This window comes from Ascidiella aspersa, chromosome 2 (genome assembly GCF_963924565.1).
Source record: "Ascidiella aspersa chromosome 2, kaAscAspe10.2, whole genome shotgun sequence".
In the NCBI taxonomy this organism is placed as follows: Eukaryota; Metazoa; Chordata; class Ascidiacea; order Phlebobranchia; family Ascidiidae; genus Ascidiella; species Ascidiella aspersa.
In genome coordinates this window covers 23,646,955-23,666,843 of record NC_139448.1, presented here as the reverse complement: position 1 = coordinate 23,666,843, position 19,889 = coordinate 23,646,955, and the positions used below count along the sequence as shown (strand labels likewise).

General features: G+C 36.6%; 3 protein-coding genes across 3 annotated transcripts in view; 2 read left to right on the top strand and 1 right to left on the bottom strand.

The window, feature by feature from the left end:
- Window positions 1–776: 776 nt before the first annotated feature.
- Window positions 777–6,944, top strand: LOC146164385 (uncharacterized). Its single transcript, XM_083382502.1, has 11 exons — window positions 777–948; window positions 1,242–1,480; window positions 1,750–1,853; window positions 2,124–2,265; window positions 2,484–2,654; window positions 2,863–3,007; window positions 3,064–3,155; window positions 4,557–4,725; window positions 5,715–5,868; window positions 5,989–6,099; window positions 6,171–6,944. Exons 1-11 carry the CDS (start codon window positions 871–873, stop codon window positions 6,224–6,226), a joined length of 1,461 nt encoding a protein of 486 aa, XP_083238628.1. The 5' UTR covers window positions 777–870; the 3' UTR covers window positions 6,227–6,944.
- Window positions 6,945–7,716: 772 nt separating this feature from the next.
- LOC146164379 (sushi, von Willebrand factor type A, EGF and pentraxin domain-containing protein 1-like) overlaps window positions 7,717–19,889 on the top strand; it is a 111,458-nt gene continuing 99,285 nt past the window's right edge. Inside the window, exons 1-7 of the mRNA XM_083380719.1 lie at window positions 7,717–7,720; window positions 8,050–8,153; window positions 8,258–8,368; window positions 9,710–9,885; window positions 9,971–10,013; window positions 10,429–10,540; window positions 11,344–11,487. Of these exons, the coding sequence (XP_083236845.1) occupies window positions 7,717–7,720; window positions 8,050–8,153; window positions 8,258–8,368; window positions 9,710–9,885; window positions 9,971–10,013; window positions 10,429–10,540; window positions 11,344–11,487 (694 nt within the window). The remainder of the gene's footprint in view (window positions 7,721–8,049; window positions 8,154–8,257; window positions 8,369–9,709; window positions 9,886–9,970; window positions 10,014–10,428; window positions 10,541–11,343; window positions 11,488–19,889) is intronic.
- LOC146164384 (uncharacterized) lies at window positions 12,339–14,738 on the bottom strand. The gene is made up of 2 exons (XM_083381383.1): window positions 13,626–14,738; window positions 12,339–13,261 (listed from the first exon to the last, which is right to left on the bottom strand). The coding sequence occupies exons 1-2, from the start codon at window positions 14,685–14,687 to the stop codon at window positions 12,551–12,553; spliced, it is 1,773 nt and encodes a 590-aa protein (XP_083237509.1). The 5' UTR covers window positions 14,688–14,738; the 3' UTR covers window positions 12,339–12,550.

Below are 19,889 nucleotides of genomic sequence, written 5' to 3'. Positions count from 1 at the left end.
TGGTTCCAATTAACCTATATGAACGACACATTGGATTCGAATCCAAATTGGGGATCCGCATTACTTTGAAAGTCCCTACTTATTACATAGTTATTTTATTTCCAACTTTTTTCGCCTTCATGCGCGATTTTGATTTTCACAAAGTTCATAATATTAGTAAACTCTATAATCTTTGTCCACGCGACAATCAACATGGAAAACGCTGTATTTTTATTGAAGCATTTATATTATTTTTTGCGTTTCGTATTTCGTCTATAATAGTTATTGGTTCGCAACTCAGTTTTAACGCGTTCGGTAATGGCGTTACACAACATATTTTAACATTAGAGTTATTTTACAAAACTTTCATTAAGTATGGATAGTACTATACAAGAAGCAAGAGCGGATCCACTGGGGGAACTAGGATATCCTCAAAACGGTCTAGACCTACAACATACTAAGCCAAAATCCAGGTTTGGAACGTTTAAACTTAAGTCGAAAAATGTATTTGCAAGGTAGGAAACACGTACACTCATCGCTTATATTTTCATTACGTTTATTGTCTGTCACGCTTACCTCATTCTACGGCACTGCAACCGGGCTATCTATTTTTTCCACGACTTAGTATATAGCCTCGGGACATATGGAACATTTTAATTTACTTGTGAGCATTGTTCGTTGGCCACTCAGTTAACTTTGTCTTGATGAGAAAACTTTTCTTAAAACGATCAGGGTAATACATAGTGCTTTAAGCTTTATTTATTGAAATATGTGTTTATTTGTTTTAAGATAGGTATTAAGGTGTTGCTAAAAGTATTTAACAGAATTTTGAAAAGTTGTCAAAGTTTGAACAGAAGAACTTCTGCCAAAAAAACAAGTTGTGAAGTTTGAATGTTAAGGCGCCTGTTTTCTATTATTGTTGTACTGGCATTGAGCACCACTTTTCTCACTATTCAACAAACTCATAGAGTAAGTAGTTTAGGTTTTCTTATGTTGTTTCATTAACAACCTGTATAGCCACCACTCCACCTCTAGCTCTTAAGGTTATAGCCTTACCTATCGTTAGTAATCCTGTTCAATTTGTGATCCTAAGGCCTAAAACGTACATAATACGGCTCAGGCTCGGTTACCATTTCTAAAAGTTAGCCATAAAATCCGGTTCACTTTTATGATCCCATTAGTTTGTTTTGATTTGAAATCCACTAGTTTAAACCTGATACAGAGTCAACATTTCTTGTTACACCTTATATCTTTGTTTGCAGTATAGGGTACATCATGGGATACCACAAGATTTGCAAAAGGATAACTCAATATTTCTACGACGTAAGAAGCTCACGTTAAATAGGTTGGAGCGTCATCACAAGGCCAGTCTAGGGAGGTACAACAGTAAAACCCACTATGAAAGAAGAAATTTGGTCCTACGCAGCCAAGCATCAGCCTCCCAAAGGAAGTATATATTACCAATTCTTTTCTACAACATGGGACCAAACAACGTATTCAGGTTTAATCACTTGTGTTACTTTTACTCCTATATTTTGTATTTTATATAGTCCCATCGAAATGTATAGCAGATTTAGAAGACATTTTAAAGCTATGACAACTTTATAAAATGATGTCAAATACCAAGTTTTTATTGTAATTGTACAAAAATAACAAGTGAACCATGTTATTTATAAAAGTTATGGATCGAAAATTAAACCGTTTTATCTTTTGTAAAAAATGCCTTATAATATAAATTAACCAATTTCTGTCAAACATTTGTTAATTCAGAATATTCAAAGAAACAATTCCGATCGCGCTTGCGCTAAATCGCACCCTAATAGTTCCCCCCTTTCATCATCATCCGAGGATGAAACTACCTAAAGAAACCAAAGGTAAAATGACATTTTATGGTCTATAACTACGTTTGCAGGCTATACTTATAACATGATGACCGATGCATACATGATATAGTAACGTTACTAAACTATCGAGGACCGGATTAGGTATTTTAGAATTTTTGTTGCTTTAAACTTTAACAAAAATGTAAAATCTAAATTGACCTTCAAATAACAAATGTATTACATAAAAATCTCTTTTTATGGTGTTGACTGTATTTAATAAAAAACAAAAGTACAAATCTATTTTGATTAATTTTACAAAAGGAACAAAGACTTTGAATGACCATGTTTTTGTCGAAATACAAATATTCGATGAAATGTATAAATCTGTGATGGTGTCCGATCCCAATCAAGTAATTGACTTCAAACTGTTACAAAAACACATGGCTGTGGAGTCCGCCAAGACGTAAGAAATTTAATTAAAATGTAGTGCAGCATGTTATGGGTATAGTTCTCGAAAACAAAAAATATCGTAAAAATTAATTATATAACATAGAATGATTTTTGGACGACAAAATTCTACTTTTGAAAGACTCTACTTATATACTTTTAAACCTTTTTTGATAAAAATACAACTCGTAAGGATAACAGACATGTTGTTTTACTCTCTACTGTGTCTCCTAGATTTGTGCACGAATGTGGCAACAAAGTCGATTTGATGGTCGAATGCGGTGACGTTTCCGGCAAACGAGCGGTTGGTTTGCAGCATTTTACCGCGTTCAACAACGTCACTTTTGCGCGGAAGCATCACGTGACTAGCCTGAGTGACATTTCTGACAAGAGTGTTCTAAAATTGTAAGCTTAATCGGATCATTTAGCGCAAGATACTGTTTAAATTTGTTTAAAACAGTTTCTAACGTACGATTTTGGTAAATTGTTTCTTTTCTGTGATTTTTAAATTATGTTTTAGTTAACAAAATCAAGTGTAAAGAATAGGTTTAAATCAGCGTTTTGGAATAAGTTTTATGGAAATGCGAAATCAACAAAGAATGTGGTTTTACAGGAACCTGAAAAAGTTGCAAAGTGTATCTGCTAACCAAAATTGTATTGCGCTGGCCATTGGAGCTAAGTGCCTGGGAAACAGAGAGGACTGGTTTCAAGAATGGAAGAAGTTTTCGCCATTTGTACGAAGACCTGAAACGGTCACGGTAAGAAATCTCCAAGCTTTATTTGTAAATGTGTGAATGACTTTTGTTGCTTGTAGACTCTTGCCAAGCGCTTTGTTTCTGAAGTGTTGTCAAAGAATAAATTTCTGGCTGTGCACTGGCGATACGACTATGAAGATTGGCAGGACATGTAAGTATCCTATACCATAATTAAGATGCCTGTCACATCTAACACATCTACAAGTCGATTAACCATACAAGTGACCCACAAGTCTTGAAAATAAATTTTGATTAGTACATTGTTTACATCAGAGGTTCCCAACGTGGGCGGTGCCGCCCCCTTGTGGGCGTTGGCGAGTTACAAGGGGGCGTTTTGGGTCTGTTTCTAATTTGGGGGGCGCTGAATGCACATAAGGGGGCGTTACATAAAAGTACTTATAGGCTAAATTTTATAAAAAGTTCACATAAAAATAGTAACAAACAGGACTGTAGGTAACTTTTAACCTTAAATGGCAACTTTTGTACTGCGAACTTGTAGTAGTTTTCCGACCATCGTTACGTAATAATTGACTTTCTTATGTAAAGTTGTTGGTTGTTGTTGCGTTTCACAGTTTTATACGCGGCAAAATGTTTGTATATTAAAAGCAGGGGTCGCCAACTTACGGCACGCCACCTCTTTGACAACTTGACACGAGTCCATTTTAAATACTTTTTGACGATTTTAACTTAGTACGGGCAAAAAATGTTCGCGCTTCGCGCCAACGATCTTTCTACGTCCAGTTTGTTTACGTTTTAATGCTGTCTTTGGAATAGATTAGCGCTTTTTTACGGTTGCGGACAAAAGGAAAACGTATTCAAAAGTATTAGACATATATTTTTTAACATTTTTTGATTCTTTTCGGCAATGTAATTAATACTAGCACGAAATTTAAAAGAAATGTTGGTATACCCCCAAAATATTGCGCTCGCTTCGCTCGCCAGGTGCGCCAGGGCTTAAAGAGCTTAAACACTGAATTACACTATATATAAACACTAAGGTTATCGCGTTTCCTCAAACTAGCTTTATTACACTTTTCATTAGTAGTATGGATGAAAAAAATCCGAGGTCCGCCTGATTCACAGTTGTTCTAACATTCCAATAACACAATTCTTAGTTAACATTTTGTGCGGCCCACAGAGACCTTTCTGAGTTTGATTGGTGCCCGTGACAAGAAAAGGTAAAAAAAAGGCCGACCCCTGATAGTATTGGTGCAGAAAGTTGAATATTTTCTCGTAATGACATAACCTGGTGAATTAATGTATCCATAAATTCCTATAGTGAATGTATGTTAGACAACCTAAAATATTACGGACAGCTTATCGAAACAAAAGTGCAGACAATATGATGTTAGACAACGATTAATGTGATACTTTACTGTAAAGCAAGATGAGGGGGGCGATATGAAATAATATTTAGCCCAAGGGGGCACTAGTGTCAAAAAGGTTGGGAAACACTGGTTTACATCGTTAATTAATTTCGTTCGACAATATTTTATCCCTTTGAATGTTAAAATATTTTTTTGTAATTCGATCAATCCATTTCGATGTACAGGTGCAAGGAATCGAGGCCAGATAGTGTGCGCGACATCAACTTGCCAATGTGTGAGATGGCAAAGCAGATTCATACAAACATAACTTTTGTGAACCGTCTTATGACAAAACTTTACGTTTTCTCCGAAAAAATAGGAACACAGGCGATTTATATTGCTTCGCCACCACAGGTGAGTCTTTGGCCACAATTTCTTTTATAATTCGTATTTCACCTAAACCAGGGATGACCAACGTTTAAAAAGGGCGGCATTGCCACTTTAAAAGTTTCGATGGGCCGCAAACCAATTAAATTAAGTCGTGTGCAAATATGCAAGTAAATCTCAATGTTATCAGTCGCGAAAAATTTAGTTGAAATAAATGCCGAATCATGCCATGGTATATGACAATTTTGGGTGGTTTACTTCCTTAAAACGGTACGCAAAAACACACATCTTGCTTAACAATGATGGGTGCATAAGTGTTTGATGGATGTTAAAGTGCGACATTCGGCTCGATTATGTTTTCAAAAAAAAATATAAGATTAGGCCTACATCAAATACTGAGCGTTCGACACGTTTTGATGATAGTCCAAACAATTGTTTTAAATAAAGGCTACTGAAAGTGAGAATATGTGGTGAGTCTATAACGAAGCGATATTGTCCAGGTGTACTAGGGATGTCCGATAATATCGGTTTGAAGTCATACCCGATGTCAAGTAGTAGTTTCGGTATTCCTTCGATACTAGAGTGCTATAGCGGTATCGATCCGTATTAATATACGAATTTTAGCCAAGTTTAGCGACCCCACGTAGTAATTTCTACGGACTCCAGTCGTAAGACCTAAATATGAAAAACATTAACATCAGAATAAAACACATTTTGGAATACGAACAAAATAGGTCTGTTGTAATAAGGTCGCAATCAAAATACGTTCTAAATATCTTTTATCAGTCAAACATTATTTCTTATTCCGACCAAGAAGATTAACTAGGCGCCAAAAACGTTATCGGAAGGGGAGAAACTCAATTATCACTTCGAATTGCGATATTTGAGAGTTTAATTCACCTACACTTTTGATCAACCATGGGATTGGTTAGTACTTGGATGATAAACCGCCTAGGAATATTAATTGTCGTACTTGAAAAAAGCATAAAAATGAATAGAATCAACCTTGTTTACAGCTGACTGACGCTCTTAGCAATTTGAAACGAAAGTGGCCTTCTGTATATACGATCCGTGATGTTGAAAAGTTTTCAAAGTCAAATGATGATTTGTGGATGACAATATTTGAAACCAATTTCGGCATATCTTTCTTGGAGCAGGAAATCTGTTACTGTATGCCTAATGACATATACTTTATAATTTTTAGTTATGTACCCTTTCCAAGTTCTCATACACTTTGCAAAACCTAATTCTTTTTGATTTTTGCCAAAAAACGCCAAACATAATTTACAGATAGCAAATACTTTCTCGGGAGTCCGCTTTCGTCATGGACTCAAACTGTGCTTCTTGATCGCGTATCAGATGACAATCAAGAACATGGGAGTGTCCTTGAGGCCATTGCAGGTAAATATTGCTCTCATATCAATCCGCAGCAGCAAGTCAAAAATATATACAAGAATGTGCATGCATTTTAGATCAACAATCTTCTCTTTTTCCGAAACTCACGTGGTACTTCCCTGAAGGCAATTGATGAACCAAAGAATGCTCACCTCAGTGGAAATATAGATATACAAAGAAGGGATGCGAATGAGGCTTTTGTTTTATAGTTTATTTTCGTCGGTATACGAAAACATTCATTTACATTTTAGCACTGTGTATTGCGGGGTGTCGACATATACCTTTGTAATGCGTTTCATACTCTTTGCTAAAATCATAAGTTTTTGCTTAAAATACGTTCTTTAAAAGAGGATAATCGCTGTAGATCAATTAGAATCAGAAAGCATAAATAACTCGCACACTTTGGCGGATCCAGGTGTTTTGTTTGGGGGGCAGCATTAAATTTCGGGATGACGTCACAAATTACGTTATAAAAAAATAATCTTAAAAAAAACGGTTGTTCTCTAGCGAAATTGTACGCAAATATGCATGTCTAATCCAGCTAAACGGCGCGTAGCGCGAAACAAATCTACTCTATAATTAACAGAAGAAGTTGCAGCTATAATTAACAGAAGAAGTTCTGTTAAATATTATGAGTAACATGTCATATTGTCATAGTATGCATAGCGTCTTGAACAGATTTCCCTTGTAAGGTGCCTTATGAAAGGGGGTATGACATATGGTTTCCAAAAAAATGGTATTAAAAAGTGTGACGAAACCTCAAACTAAAAACATTTTATTGTATTTATATTATGTTTAGCTTGCCCTTTTTTGTTGTCGTTTTGCTTTTATTAATAAACGAATTTAGCTTTGTGGTATCGGTGACCGAAAGGAAGACTAATTGCCTTGGAGTCTTACCAGAAGTCTGCTACAATACAATATATTTTCGAAAGTAGACTGTAGAGGGGCTGTAGGCAGTTCTTTTTAACAGCCTTATACACATCTTGCAAACGTGAATAAAGTGGTGCAAACAAAAAGATGCTAATCCCAAATCTGTTTACGAGATAAAAGGATTGTTTAGGGTTTTAGTTATCCTGCTGGCCGATGAAACACAAACTCCAGGGTTTGTTTATCTTCTTAAGTATTGCGTCTGAACTCTCGGTTTAAACAGACCGAAGGCAAACTAAAGCAACATTGTGCAGGCATGACCTATAAACAAACCTAACTTCATGTTAAACACTGAAATGTCCGTCTTATGTCTTTTCACACCGCAATGATTTACGTGAAACTACTTCGCAGCCCATATATATATCAAGGATCTTCGGGAATTCAAACACTCTTGTTTGGAGTTTAATTAAGCTTTTATAATGTAAAACATCAACTTATTGTTTAATTACAGTTAGATAACATTTCCGTACGTACCGGGTATTTCTTGCAAATACCAATTAACATCATGAAGTGGTATATTTATCAAATTTTGATATTTATGCTTTTCATTACATGGTGTTCTATTGCAACCGGACAAGCTGGGGGTGAGTTAACATAGTTAAATATTTTATGTAGAAATTAGTGGCTAAACTAGTGGTTAAAGGCTCCATGAGATTTGGTGCAATTGAAAACAATTAAAATATCGGTAAAATAAGCATGTGTGAGTTACAAATTTGCTGTTGGCTGTGTAAAAATCCCTCATAATATTATTCGTTTGTTTAAATGTTTTTGTGGTCATTGTTTTTGTTCATTTATTAAGTACAGTAGGCATATAGTGGTTCTCTAATGACGCATAAATCAATTAAAAAAAAACGACGTGTCGTACATATCCGTCTTCAAGGGAATTTTGTTTAGAGAAACATAAAATACAAGTTTTATAGCTATAAGTATGACTTGGGTTTTCTCTTTAACGTGATACCTTTAAGGCACTATAATAGTTTACCATATAGCCTACTTAAGTAATATCAACAACTTTCGTTTACCCAACAGGTTCTCACGCTCATTCCGTTTTTGGAAAATTGCGAAAGGTCCCATTTAAACCAAAATTTCTAAAACGACCACAAAGCCTAAATACAGAGCACATTAACAACGTGGTAAGCAAACCTCTGACGTTCTTCTACTGTGATACTCATAACTTAATTGGTTAAACGGTTACGCATTTTCAAGTTTTTTAAAAAAATTTCTGATATTTTAACAGGTTGAGATTTTTAAAAGAAACGTTGATCGTTTACGTAGCAATCGAAAACTTGATCTTGTGTTTGTGATCGATGCATCATACAGTGTTGAACTGCCAAACTTCCAGGATGAGGTATTTTGGGTTACTTTTGGCGCGTAAAGGTGTTTTGGGGAATGGAATATCTATAGAGCACTTTAAATCATTTAATTCTATTTTAAAGCATCATAAATACTCCCGTATAACAACTATAAGTGATATAGCCACATGGGTAAAGCTCTTTAGCCCTACAGAGAATGTATCGCCCAACAAATATGGCATACTTATAATAATATACCGAGTATCTTAGGAAAGACTATTAGCGAGACCAGTTTGCTTAACAAGTATTGTATTGCAAGCAAGGCGCTAAAACAAATCTCAGCAACTATAATCCATGGAGAACTACCCCTGTGGTTACTTTCCTAGCCTTGTCCTGCTTGCAATAAAATCCTGATTACTCCAACTGATTCCAGTAACAACCTTTCCGAAGGTACCCGGTATACTTCTGGGTAGTTTACAAAATTAAAAATAAAACGATACTCTGTTATTCGATGTATTAGAGCAGAGGCGTGCAACATACGGTCCGCGGGCCACAGCACGGCCCGCGAGACCTATTTACGTGGCCCGCACAGACTACGTCAAGTAGCCCATTGTTTTTTTTAAATTTTTCATTGTTTAAGAAGTTATTTGTGACGGAATCATTGGCATTTATCAATTTGTATTACGTCACACTGTCCGAACCTCCATTATTGCGTCATAGTGTGCATTGTAGTAAAACTGCCTTGTTTTGCTGGCAAAAAAGAAAGGTTGATTATTAAAGGTGGAAATTCAACAAGCAAGATGTAGTTTGCCTGCTTTGTCAAAACGTTATATCAGTAATAAAAGAGTATAATTTATAAGGGACACTATAGTTAAAAACACTATGCTAATTATGATAGCGTTGTAGGTCAATTGCGGGTTGATAAAATGCTGCAATTGAAAAAGTCTTTGAGCAAACAACAAGAGGTATTTCATTGTTATAAGAAAGACGTTGAGCTTGTTACAAAACTGGGCTATAAGTTATCGAAAGCAATTGCCGAAAAAGAAAAGCCTGTTTAAGACAAAATTCAGGAATCAGCTCACAGATGAGCAACTGTTAAGTAAACTGCGAGTTGGCACTTCTGCCTCTCTGGTCAGAGAAGATATCACACATCTCATTAATCGCTTAATGAGTAACTTGATTCTACACGGTTTTCCAATAAAAAAATTGTTTAAAAAATGTATATGTTGTTCGATTGTCCGACCCGCACCACCATCATAGTTATACATTATAGCCCGCTGCGATAAACAGTTGCACGCCCCTGTATTAGAGTAACAATTCTAAATCATTTTAGCCTATACATTTTTCCAAAAGTTTAGGACTAAATAATCAGAAAACGGTCTTTTTTATCTCCACAGGTTCGTTTCGTATCTCGTTTTGTTAGTGGAATCCCAGTTTCGCATGACACCACGCGGGTGGCAGTTATTACTTTTGCTGATACTGCCACAGTTTGGGTGGACCAAGTTACCACAGGCAATCTTCACGATCATAAATGCTCGTTGCTTGGAACCTCGTTGCCTGCAATTACATACGCGTGAGTAGTAAATTAACAAATACTTCCAAGTGCATGTATGAACGTCAATGAGCCTTACCTGAAACGATTGTTATTTTGCTTGCAGGAGCGGTTCAACCTACACGTTAGGCGGCTTAACAAAAGCGAAGGTATAGAATATCGTACCGTTAAGTTTACGTCTTACAGACAATTATACATTAATATACATACAAACATTCGACATATTTATGTGTATACAATACTTCGTAACATGGCGTTAATAGCGTCTTGCAGAATAAATAGTGAAGCTATTTAAGAAAAGGTTTTACAGACAGGACGATCCTATATGTAAGGCACTATGTCTTCTCAAAGTCAAAATAAAAGTATATGTAATAAAGTGACCCGCTCGCACCCAATTGCACTCTTGCCTGTTTAGCGCATCTTTTTTTAAATATAAAATATAAAGATTTTAAAAACAAAACCAAATAGTTAATAATAAACAAGGACACGCGGAAGTGCGATTAAGTAACCAAGTGTGAGAACCTGTGTTTTAGCGTCATTTTTAATATATCTTAATACCTTTAGAAAATATTGGACCACGCAAGAACTGACTCGAAAAAAGTGGTGTTACTGATCACAGATGGTCGTTCAAATGGAGGCGATCCTATAGGAGTTGCTAGAAGATTACAACGAGAAGGTAAGCCTTTATTCCATGCACCCCCCTGACCCAAACTTTGTATTTTTTTGTAAGTTTTTAATGAGTTTAAGTTCATGGACAAATTTTAATTATACAACACGCGTTACAATATAGGTAGAAAGTGGTCGATAACCATCTTGAGACATTTAATGATTTTATAACTCTCAAACTACTATAAAACCACCTAACTGACAAAACCTAGGTTTATTTTTATTTGCAAATTAATTGCACGGTTGACTAGAAATCATTTTGGCAGTAAGTTGAGAGACTACTTTGAGTCAAAAATAATTAGTTTATGTCGTCACTTGGAGTGCCATTGAGCAAAACAAGGGCGCTAAAGCTTAAGTTATGGGGCTAAACTTTTTGATGGATTGCGACTCTCCTCGGTCCCAAAAGCAGCATTGTAGGCATAGGCTAATTTGAACATTATACGATGAATCGCAAAACGCTTTTTTAGTGAAAATAGTCTTCTTTAAGCTACTATATAAGACAGTGATTCTTCACCTTTTGACATAACGGATTAGTAAAACTACAAAAATGACGAAGATCTGCTCTAAACTTGTAATATTTTCGTAATTAATTGCAATAATATTTCCGTCATAACATTACAAGATATGTTAACTAAAACAGATCAATTTGAGCTAAAAAGTCGATTAGTCCACAAATTACATCGTTCTACGATATATACCCCTGTCTCAAGGTATATGTATTCATGAAGCTAACATACTTATGCCAACAAAACAGGCATATTTGTTTATATCGCACATTTTCACAGTTAAATGAGCGTGTTTTTGTAATTTTAGGGGTTGAAGTGTTCACGTTCGGTGTTCAATCGGGGAATGTGGATGAGCTCAACAAGATCGCATCGAGCCCTAAGGAGGATTACGTATACGTGCTCGCCAGTTTCGCTGAGTTCGAAGCTGTGGCACGACGAGCTCTACATGCTGGTAGGAATATATTTTGATTTCACAAGTTAAATGACAAATTTCTTATAAAATGTGGTGTCGTTTTTTTCCTTTGTATGAAGTATGGGTGTATAGTAACGTAAGTTACAGAGGTTAAATTAAATACATTATTGGTATTACTCGTTGTGCATTGCGATGCCATCAGTACGACTTGTCATAGATTTAGCCTTATGTAGGACTTATTTTTCAACTAAACGTTGCCAATACTCGCTTCGATATGTTTTATGCGAGTTTAGCGGACTCAATGCAGAGTTGTATTTTCAAAGATGTCGTTGTTTATGTATCTTTTTTAAATTATTCATTGATCCCGTTAAAGGCCATAAGAGTGTTAAGCATAAGCGTATGGTGCCGTCTGCAGAGCGCACGGTCTCGTACGCTACGAATTTGCCAACTGTGGCATATATCCGCTTCCGCATTTTATATTGATCACTGCACATAAGACAGAGCGCAAACTCGTTAATAGGACGTGCGACCGTGCGTAGTTTGCATGTCAGTTAAGATTAATATGGGTTGGCCACATCACTGTACTTTCCAAGACTTATATAGCACTGACTCATTATTTCTACCATTTCATATTAATCAGTTCGTCTTGTGCATGCGTCGATAACAGAGTCACGAACTGACGAAATAGACTGTTGATATACACAAATGGTGACGCATTAGACACCCTATTCCGATTACAACCTTTTTAAATGCAATCTCCTGTTACGCAATCTGATTGCGTTTCCTGTTTTGAACAAAAAGCAAGAGAGGAATAAGCCTTTAGTTGTTTTTGCCGCTACGCAACAACAAGCAAATTGCATAGATTACGACAGCATTTACTGTATGCGCAGTTCACGTACCAGGAGTAGATTGGGGCATAAAAATTGTTTAACAGCACAGAACGTATTTCATCAAAAAAAAATAAACATAATACATATGGTGGTCACATGTGCGCATATATAAATGACAAAAATAAAAAATATTCAAAGACCGCAACGCATATATAAATGAACGAAAATACTGTGAATATCCACCACAAGGCATACAAAATTCGTAAAATGTATCACAAGGTCGAAATACTATGTTTGTCACGTTTGTGCGACAACTGTGGGCTACCAGGTAAGGATACAGGCCTGGCAAGTGGTCTGCGGTTGTCGTCCACACTAAAACTACATTGACAATCTTCCACATCCATATGATACAACCTCTTATTATTACTACCTGGCCTTTCGGCGGCTGAAAAAGACAGGTCGACCTTCGATTGTGATCCTTCGCAGTTTAGTTGATGCGCAGCGGCCGACATCCTTGATAGTGCTACTGCTTTGCGGTCTTTACGTAATTTTAGGAGGCGGATCATGGGGAAAATAATGTCCTTCCAGCCGCTGTATGTTGCGATCAGACACAACTGGTTAACCACGATGTTAAAGTTGTTCATCGCTGTTATAAATATCAGTGGCGTACCGTAGCCGAAGTACAGGCTCACTCCTACCATGGTGACATCTGTAATGAGGCACATTGCTGTCCAAATGAGGGTCCGCTTTGCCGACCTTCGCATCCTCCCAGAAAGGGTGTATTTCTTTTGGGGTTTACAAGGACGCTCCTTCCATTGGCGAGTGCTTATTTGCTTATTGATTTTAGAGTTGCGACATTTTCTTGTCCTCGACAGATTGAATATTCTGATGTGCGTTCCACGTCGGGATTTGTCTTGAACTTGTCTGATTGAAGGAATCGAATCAGAACGTGGATGACGTTGATTTATTGCTTGCCGAAGCGGCTGTAATGATATATATATTTATTTATGTAATGGTATAGCTGTTTACTACAGTGATTTTCATAAACTAGAGAACGAGTCACAATGGGAAAAAACAAATCCAAAACGGACAACAAATGTTTCTTTTTATCCCTCTATAGTCTATATTAACAACATTCAGTAAGGTCCTCAAATACCATATATTAGTGCTTATGCCCTCTGATGTTTCCTTGATTTATTTTTGCTCAATTGGAAATAAGAGTTGTTTCGGGGGAATATATAAATGACTGACTTAGACCAAGTGTGCCAAGCTAAAAAAAATCAATCTACGGGGTAAGTTTATTTTCCAATTCATCTGCGTATAATTAAATCAAGTTCGTACACTTACAAATAAAGGTGACACGGTTGTCGTCGCATAATTGTCGTCTCGGGAGAATAGTGTAGGCAGCTCAAGGAAGCTATCAGATGATAGTGATTTGCCTTGTGACTTTGCGGTTGCAAGGTCGCCAAATGAAACACTGGGCTTGAAGCTGTAGTTGCGTGGCATCAGGGGACTGGGAACAGGGCTGTTGGGTATACGCTTGTGGTAAGAATCGATCTTTCGTCGCAGCAATGGGTAGAGAAAGAGTGAGAGAAGGCTCAATTGAAATGTTGACGTAAAAGTGACATATAAGACAATGGGCCACACATCGGTGGGATTTAACGTATGGTATGTAGATACACAACCAAGATAAAACTTTCCTCGTTTGGTGTCAGCTACATAGCGAAGCGGCACAATGTGGAAAATCGCCAATACTCCCACGAGGGATAAAATAGCAATGGGAAGATAGCGACTAAACATAATAAGTTGCTGTCGGTAGATCAGATTTTTCACGGCCGGATTGTGATAAAACATCCACTGTCTCGTCCACAGAAACGCATAAACGCATAACATAGTTGAGCCATACAAACCAATCTCGGTTACATCGTTTATCACATCACAAGCGTTATCTGAAAGGGCATCCCAAGCGTAGAAAAACTTCAGCTCATCCACCAAGAATTTTAATAGCGAAAAAAATGAAGCAAACAAGCTAAACCGCACCATCCAAGTTCTGTATCTGCCTTCAGCTGAATTAACACGAAACGGCGTGCATTGGGGTATCGATTGTTCCTGTAAGGTACTGTTGTTGTTATTTGTCGCCAATCTCGAGACAGTACTTCCAAAATGAGAATCATTTTTGTACCAGGCTTGTTTTGCCAAAAGATTACTTATTCCACCATTTTGAACATCACGCCACCAGAAGGCAATAAGGCAAATAAATAGATATATATCAACAAGGGTACACGTTATTACTACACAGTGGCAGGCAAACCAAAGAGTTTCTGCATTTTCCACCAAAAATGATGACGAAGAGCTATCATTTGAACTTGTGACGTTTTCAGCACTTGGTTGCAGTAATACTTCCGTCATAATGTCAACCTATGTTATTTAAAACAGCCCGACGTTTGGCTAAAATGTCGATTATTCTCTAAATTGTACACGTCCACGACATATCTAAAAATATGTACGAATCCTAAAGTAAGAATTTCAATGTTTTAAGTAGAATACTATATTCCTATCTCGTTTTATTGACAACAATTCTTAGTAATTTCCTAAACATAAATGCATTTAATTTGCGGTTTCTGGAAACGTTGTTTAACTAAGCATTCGACGCTTGTAAGTGACGTCAACTCTGTAATATTACCTCACTTCATCCGCATACTCATGTAACAGCATAGGAGAGAAAAAGAGAGGCGCGCAAAGAGGGGCTGCGGAGCTGATTGATTGCCTATATTGTGGTGCATCAGAATACCCACATCAGAACGATGGTCTTACTCAGGGTGATCCAAACCTATATGCCCGCGGGCCATAACACATGCACATGTATTACAGGATAGGGTAAATCTAAGACAAGTAATCAATGAAAGCAAACATCTTTAAATTTTTTTGGTCATCAATAAAATTTTCGCGTCGCCAGTGGTCAGCAATCTATTTGTTGCAGCCCAAAATACTCTGCCAGGAGCTATTATAAACCCACTACGTGAAAGGTGGAACCACTACGACAGCAGGGGCGAATACCAGGTTTTTTGTTATTGTTTGCAAGAAAATTGCTAGATGACTTCACAAAATTGCATCATAAAACAACTATCTTAATAACACCTGTTGATCTCGAGCGAACTCGTGCGCTGATGATATAAGGCTGCAATTCAATCTAACTGCGCGTAGCGCAAAAATGCGTTTATTTTTTTAAATTCACAAACCTTCACTTAAAAGGATATGTGACGCATTGGGCAAGTAACGGCATTCATAATTAATCTAACACGAACTTTAAAGCTATTCTACTGCAGCGTTATGACTCATGAGTCACAGTACGCAAGATGCTAGAAATGCGTAAAACATATAAAACAAAAACAATTGTGTTTCCATAGTTGAAAAGTTAGGGGGATAGGGCCTGGTGTCCCTGTAATGCACAATGAGCAAAGATGAAAACTTTTAGCCACACAAACTGTTTAAATAAAGTACATATTGGAAGTACGGCTGTCACGCGACCCGCAACTACATGATGATTCTAAAGTATTAAAAGATAACTCGCGACCCACTAAAAATGGGGGGCAAATTTGGGTGGAGCCCACAGTTGGCCGACCTCTGGGTTATACTATCAATTAAACCGTTTCCTACCACTCTCATCAGCGGATGCAGGTGGGTGGGGATTAGGAAGGCCAATGCCACGTTTTGGCATGTTTTAGTCCGTTTTGAGAGATTTTTTTCAGCCAAAGGTGCAGTGCGTTCAAACTTGTTGGATATAAATGCGTGTTTTTCCATTAGGGGCAAATAATTTCAATTAAATATATAATAAAAAACAGAAAGTATTTTCACACATTTGTTATCTGACAAAATAGGTTTGCACCCTGCCCCGTTCCAAAATGTAATTTAAGCAAAATTAACACAACTAAAAACTATGACAGGAAAAATGTATAGCCTAGTGCCGACAAACATTTACGTGTGTTCTATAATATGCACTATACAGCCATATAGCGAAGTGCTCGAAATTCCTTACATATAGTTTGCCAAAACATCTTGATAACGTCCTGCTATGTTGTTTATGTGCTGAATGCGTTACATCTCCTTGCCAATTTTAAATTTTACCTATAATATACGATTTTTTTAGCGAACACTTTGCTCCCGTCTTTTTAAATGTATTTACGTTTGATTTTATTTGTACATTTGCGCAAAAGAAAGGCAGATAAAAGTAGCTTTGTTGGAGTTAATATATGCTTTACCGCGTTACGTTTTGTCGTAACTGCATGACGTCAATTTTGACAATTTTTATATGAGGACTAAACAAAAATCCCTGATCCACCCCTGTAGACGTGTTTGGCTATTGTGTTTGACCCGCAAAATGTACGCAAAAATTATTGTCGCCCGGGAAGCTGGCACCCTTAGACCACTCTGGATTATGATCAAGAAACTTTAGAAAACTACCGAAAGTTTAACATAGAAATAATAAAAAAACTTTCATTTTGCCTGAATCTTTTTTTCAGCCTTTTCCCTGGCATCACAATACTCTTCATAACTCTTTGTGCTCACTTTTTCCCTTTTGGGTATTTATAATAAAAAATATCTTTGAGTTTATACCCTACCTCGACCCTGCATGTTTGGCCAACGAGGTTTTTTGGCCGCAATAAAAAAGAGAGTGCGACACTTAATCGCATTATTTCTACACATTCTGACTTTCCATATGCAAATGCCAAAACTAATGTAAAACACCATCTCCAATAGAGGTGCACATTACTGCGTAAATGGAGCAAAAACAAACCACGGGAAGTGTTCTGTTTAGCATTATCAACTGGTAAGCGTAAAATTTTACTAAATAAAACAGATAACATACAGTAATGAACAGTAGGAAAGAATTGCTCAGCTACTAGTACAACGCTATACATAAAATCTAGTCGTCTGGAGCCGGCGAGAAAGAAGTTCTTGTCAAATGTGCGGTCAACCATCTCTAGTTGAGTTACGTGCATTTTTCTTTTAGTTTTAACAGTATATATGGCTATAGAATGTTCTGCTCTTTTTATCCGTGTTTCGTTTCGAGCTAGTTTTTATGCATTGTCTACAATCGTGTAGTATTGCTGTGAAGATACCTATAAAGGGGTTATCGAAAAAGTTTTGCAGTTTGCAGAATCGATTTACGACATCGGTGCAAACAATCAAAGTGTTCTAGATGCGTTTAAGCGACACCAAAGTTTTACTGGACCACATTCTATTGGTAGTCAAACGCATATCAATTGAAGTAGGCCTATATTGGCTTTGCTAAATCAAGTTTAGTAACTTAAACCAAACACACTGCGCGCTTCGTTGTAATTTTTCACGCATTTGCATCGTGGTTATACCACATTATGTATTAGTATACCATGTTTTAGAAAGGGTCGGTCAATGCACTACCTTGATGTCCAACGCCTACAACTTTATTTTGCACCGACGTTTACTCTTGGCAGCAGCTTAAGCTTTTCATAGTGACAACCTACTTTAATTACTACGATATGAGTTGCAATATCGCTTCATAACTCCAGCTGAGTTTTAAATTAGTAACACTATCAACAATGCGAGAAACAAAACTTGACTGCTTCGAATCCCGTGACCTGAGGCGCATTGTCGCACAGGCATGACACATATTGTATTACGCAGTAGCCCTATCTATAGAAACTGGCAGCATGAAACGTTTGTTGCAAGTCTTGTGCTTTGGTGCAAAACCGACTGCAAATCATGCCTTATCGCAAGATATTTCCTCCAGCTCAGTGCTTTTCAACTTTTTTTTCGCTGTAACCTTTAACAACTTATGAATAATTTGTTATACCTCACAAATAGCAATGCTCAAAAACAGGGGCGAAGCTAGGATGTTTATTAGGTAGAGAGCAAGAAAACAAAACGTCGTAACCTGACGTCATAAAACAATTGTTTAAGAACTAGTTGTCCGATGACCATGGTCCAAGGCTTTTACGAACTCGATATCTTTTATCGTTTATAATTTTATATGGTCAAAGTGTAAAAAATTGTGATTTGAATTAGGCCTTTAAACTCTCGATGTTGATATTTAAAAGACGTAAAACATACGCGCAAAAGTTAGATAAATACTATAGAGTGCCATGGTATGCACAGTGGTTTTGGGCAGAAAAGTTTTTTTCCTAATCGTGGTAACATATAAACCCTCGTAAAAGATTCAACACGATTTTGCATTTACATGGGTAAAACAGGCGTTGAAATGCACAAGAAGTACAAAGTGATGATTTATGTGTTTGATTGAGTAATTATATTGGGTCTATGCCACTAATACTGAGCGATCTCACGACACTTATAGCTTGAAAAGCAGCATAGATCAGGATTAATTAAGTGCACTTTTGATGTCCTAATGCACTTATTCTGACCTATGTTTATAACTTTCGTATACCTTTTGTTAGTTAAATACCCTGAATAGCTTATCCTATATTCACTTGGGTATACATTATACCCACTTAAAGAACACTGCGCTATCTGTGCAATAGCTATCTGCATTTAATGCAAAGTTATAATAAATCAATAAGGAAATTGTAACGTAGCTATAGTTAGTGAATTGATATGCGCCTGAACGCGTTGTTTTCCGAGTGCTCTGCTAACCTCAATAATCCTCAACAATAGAGAAACGATGATTTTTTACCCTACCCCATCGTCTAATTGGAATAAATCAACAAGAAGAGAAGTCTGTGAATTATTTATCACACCATATCACTGTACGCTTAAAGTTGTCTAACTTTTGAAATATTTCGGGGACGCAACTTTTTGGTCGCAACTGCTTGCAGGTTAATTTTGCAGTCTGAAATTCATTGGCAAGCAAACATAAGTACCATACCATTGGAATATTTGCTATTTACGTTCATAGGAAAACAAAATGCGATTTAAAGTAAATTGATTGAAAAGTAATTAAATGTGTTCTAGTTTAAATTATCCTGTATTTGCTATTTTTCATGAGTTTTGTTATTTTACTTCTTATCTAATCTTGCAAAGATCTAATGCTAATTCTAATCTTCTTCTGAAATCGTTAATCAATCTAATTGTACAAGTCTGTCTTTAAATTGTCCAAGTCAATCTAATTGTCTAAGTCTTATTCAGAAAACTAAGTCTAGATAGAGTTTTTTTAAATGCTGTATTCCGAATGTGTACTAGAATAACTTTTCCGAAACGGGAATTGTTAATGACAGTAACCAATCAAATGTTTTTATTTGGGAGGGCACGTTTAACTGTGGCGTAGCACGTCATGCTACGACGTCCTAAACCGGGCAACTTAAAAAAAAGCTGTTACGGTCGAAAAATGTTCGACTCATATGTACTTTTAAACAAAATAATTGTTATGCCAGATAACACAAATAGAAGAGTGCATCTATAACTCTATAATATACAGGACTGTGTGGATTACAAGGAATACTAGGATCTAACGCAAGTATCGCAATTGTATTAAAATTTAGGTTTTAATTTAAATCCAATAATTTTTTTTGTATTTTATCTTAATTAAGGCAATTTACGCGAGCCGACAGTATTGAATCCCACAGGCCTGGTATATCGAGGTTCAGCGCGTACTTTTACATTAATTTGGACAAATGT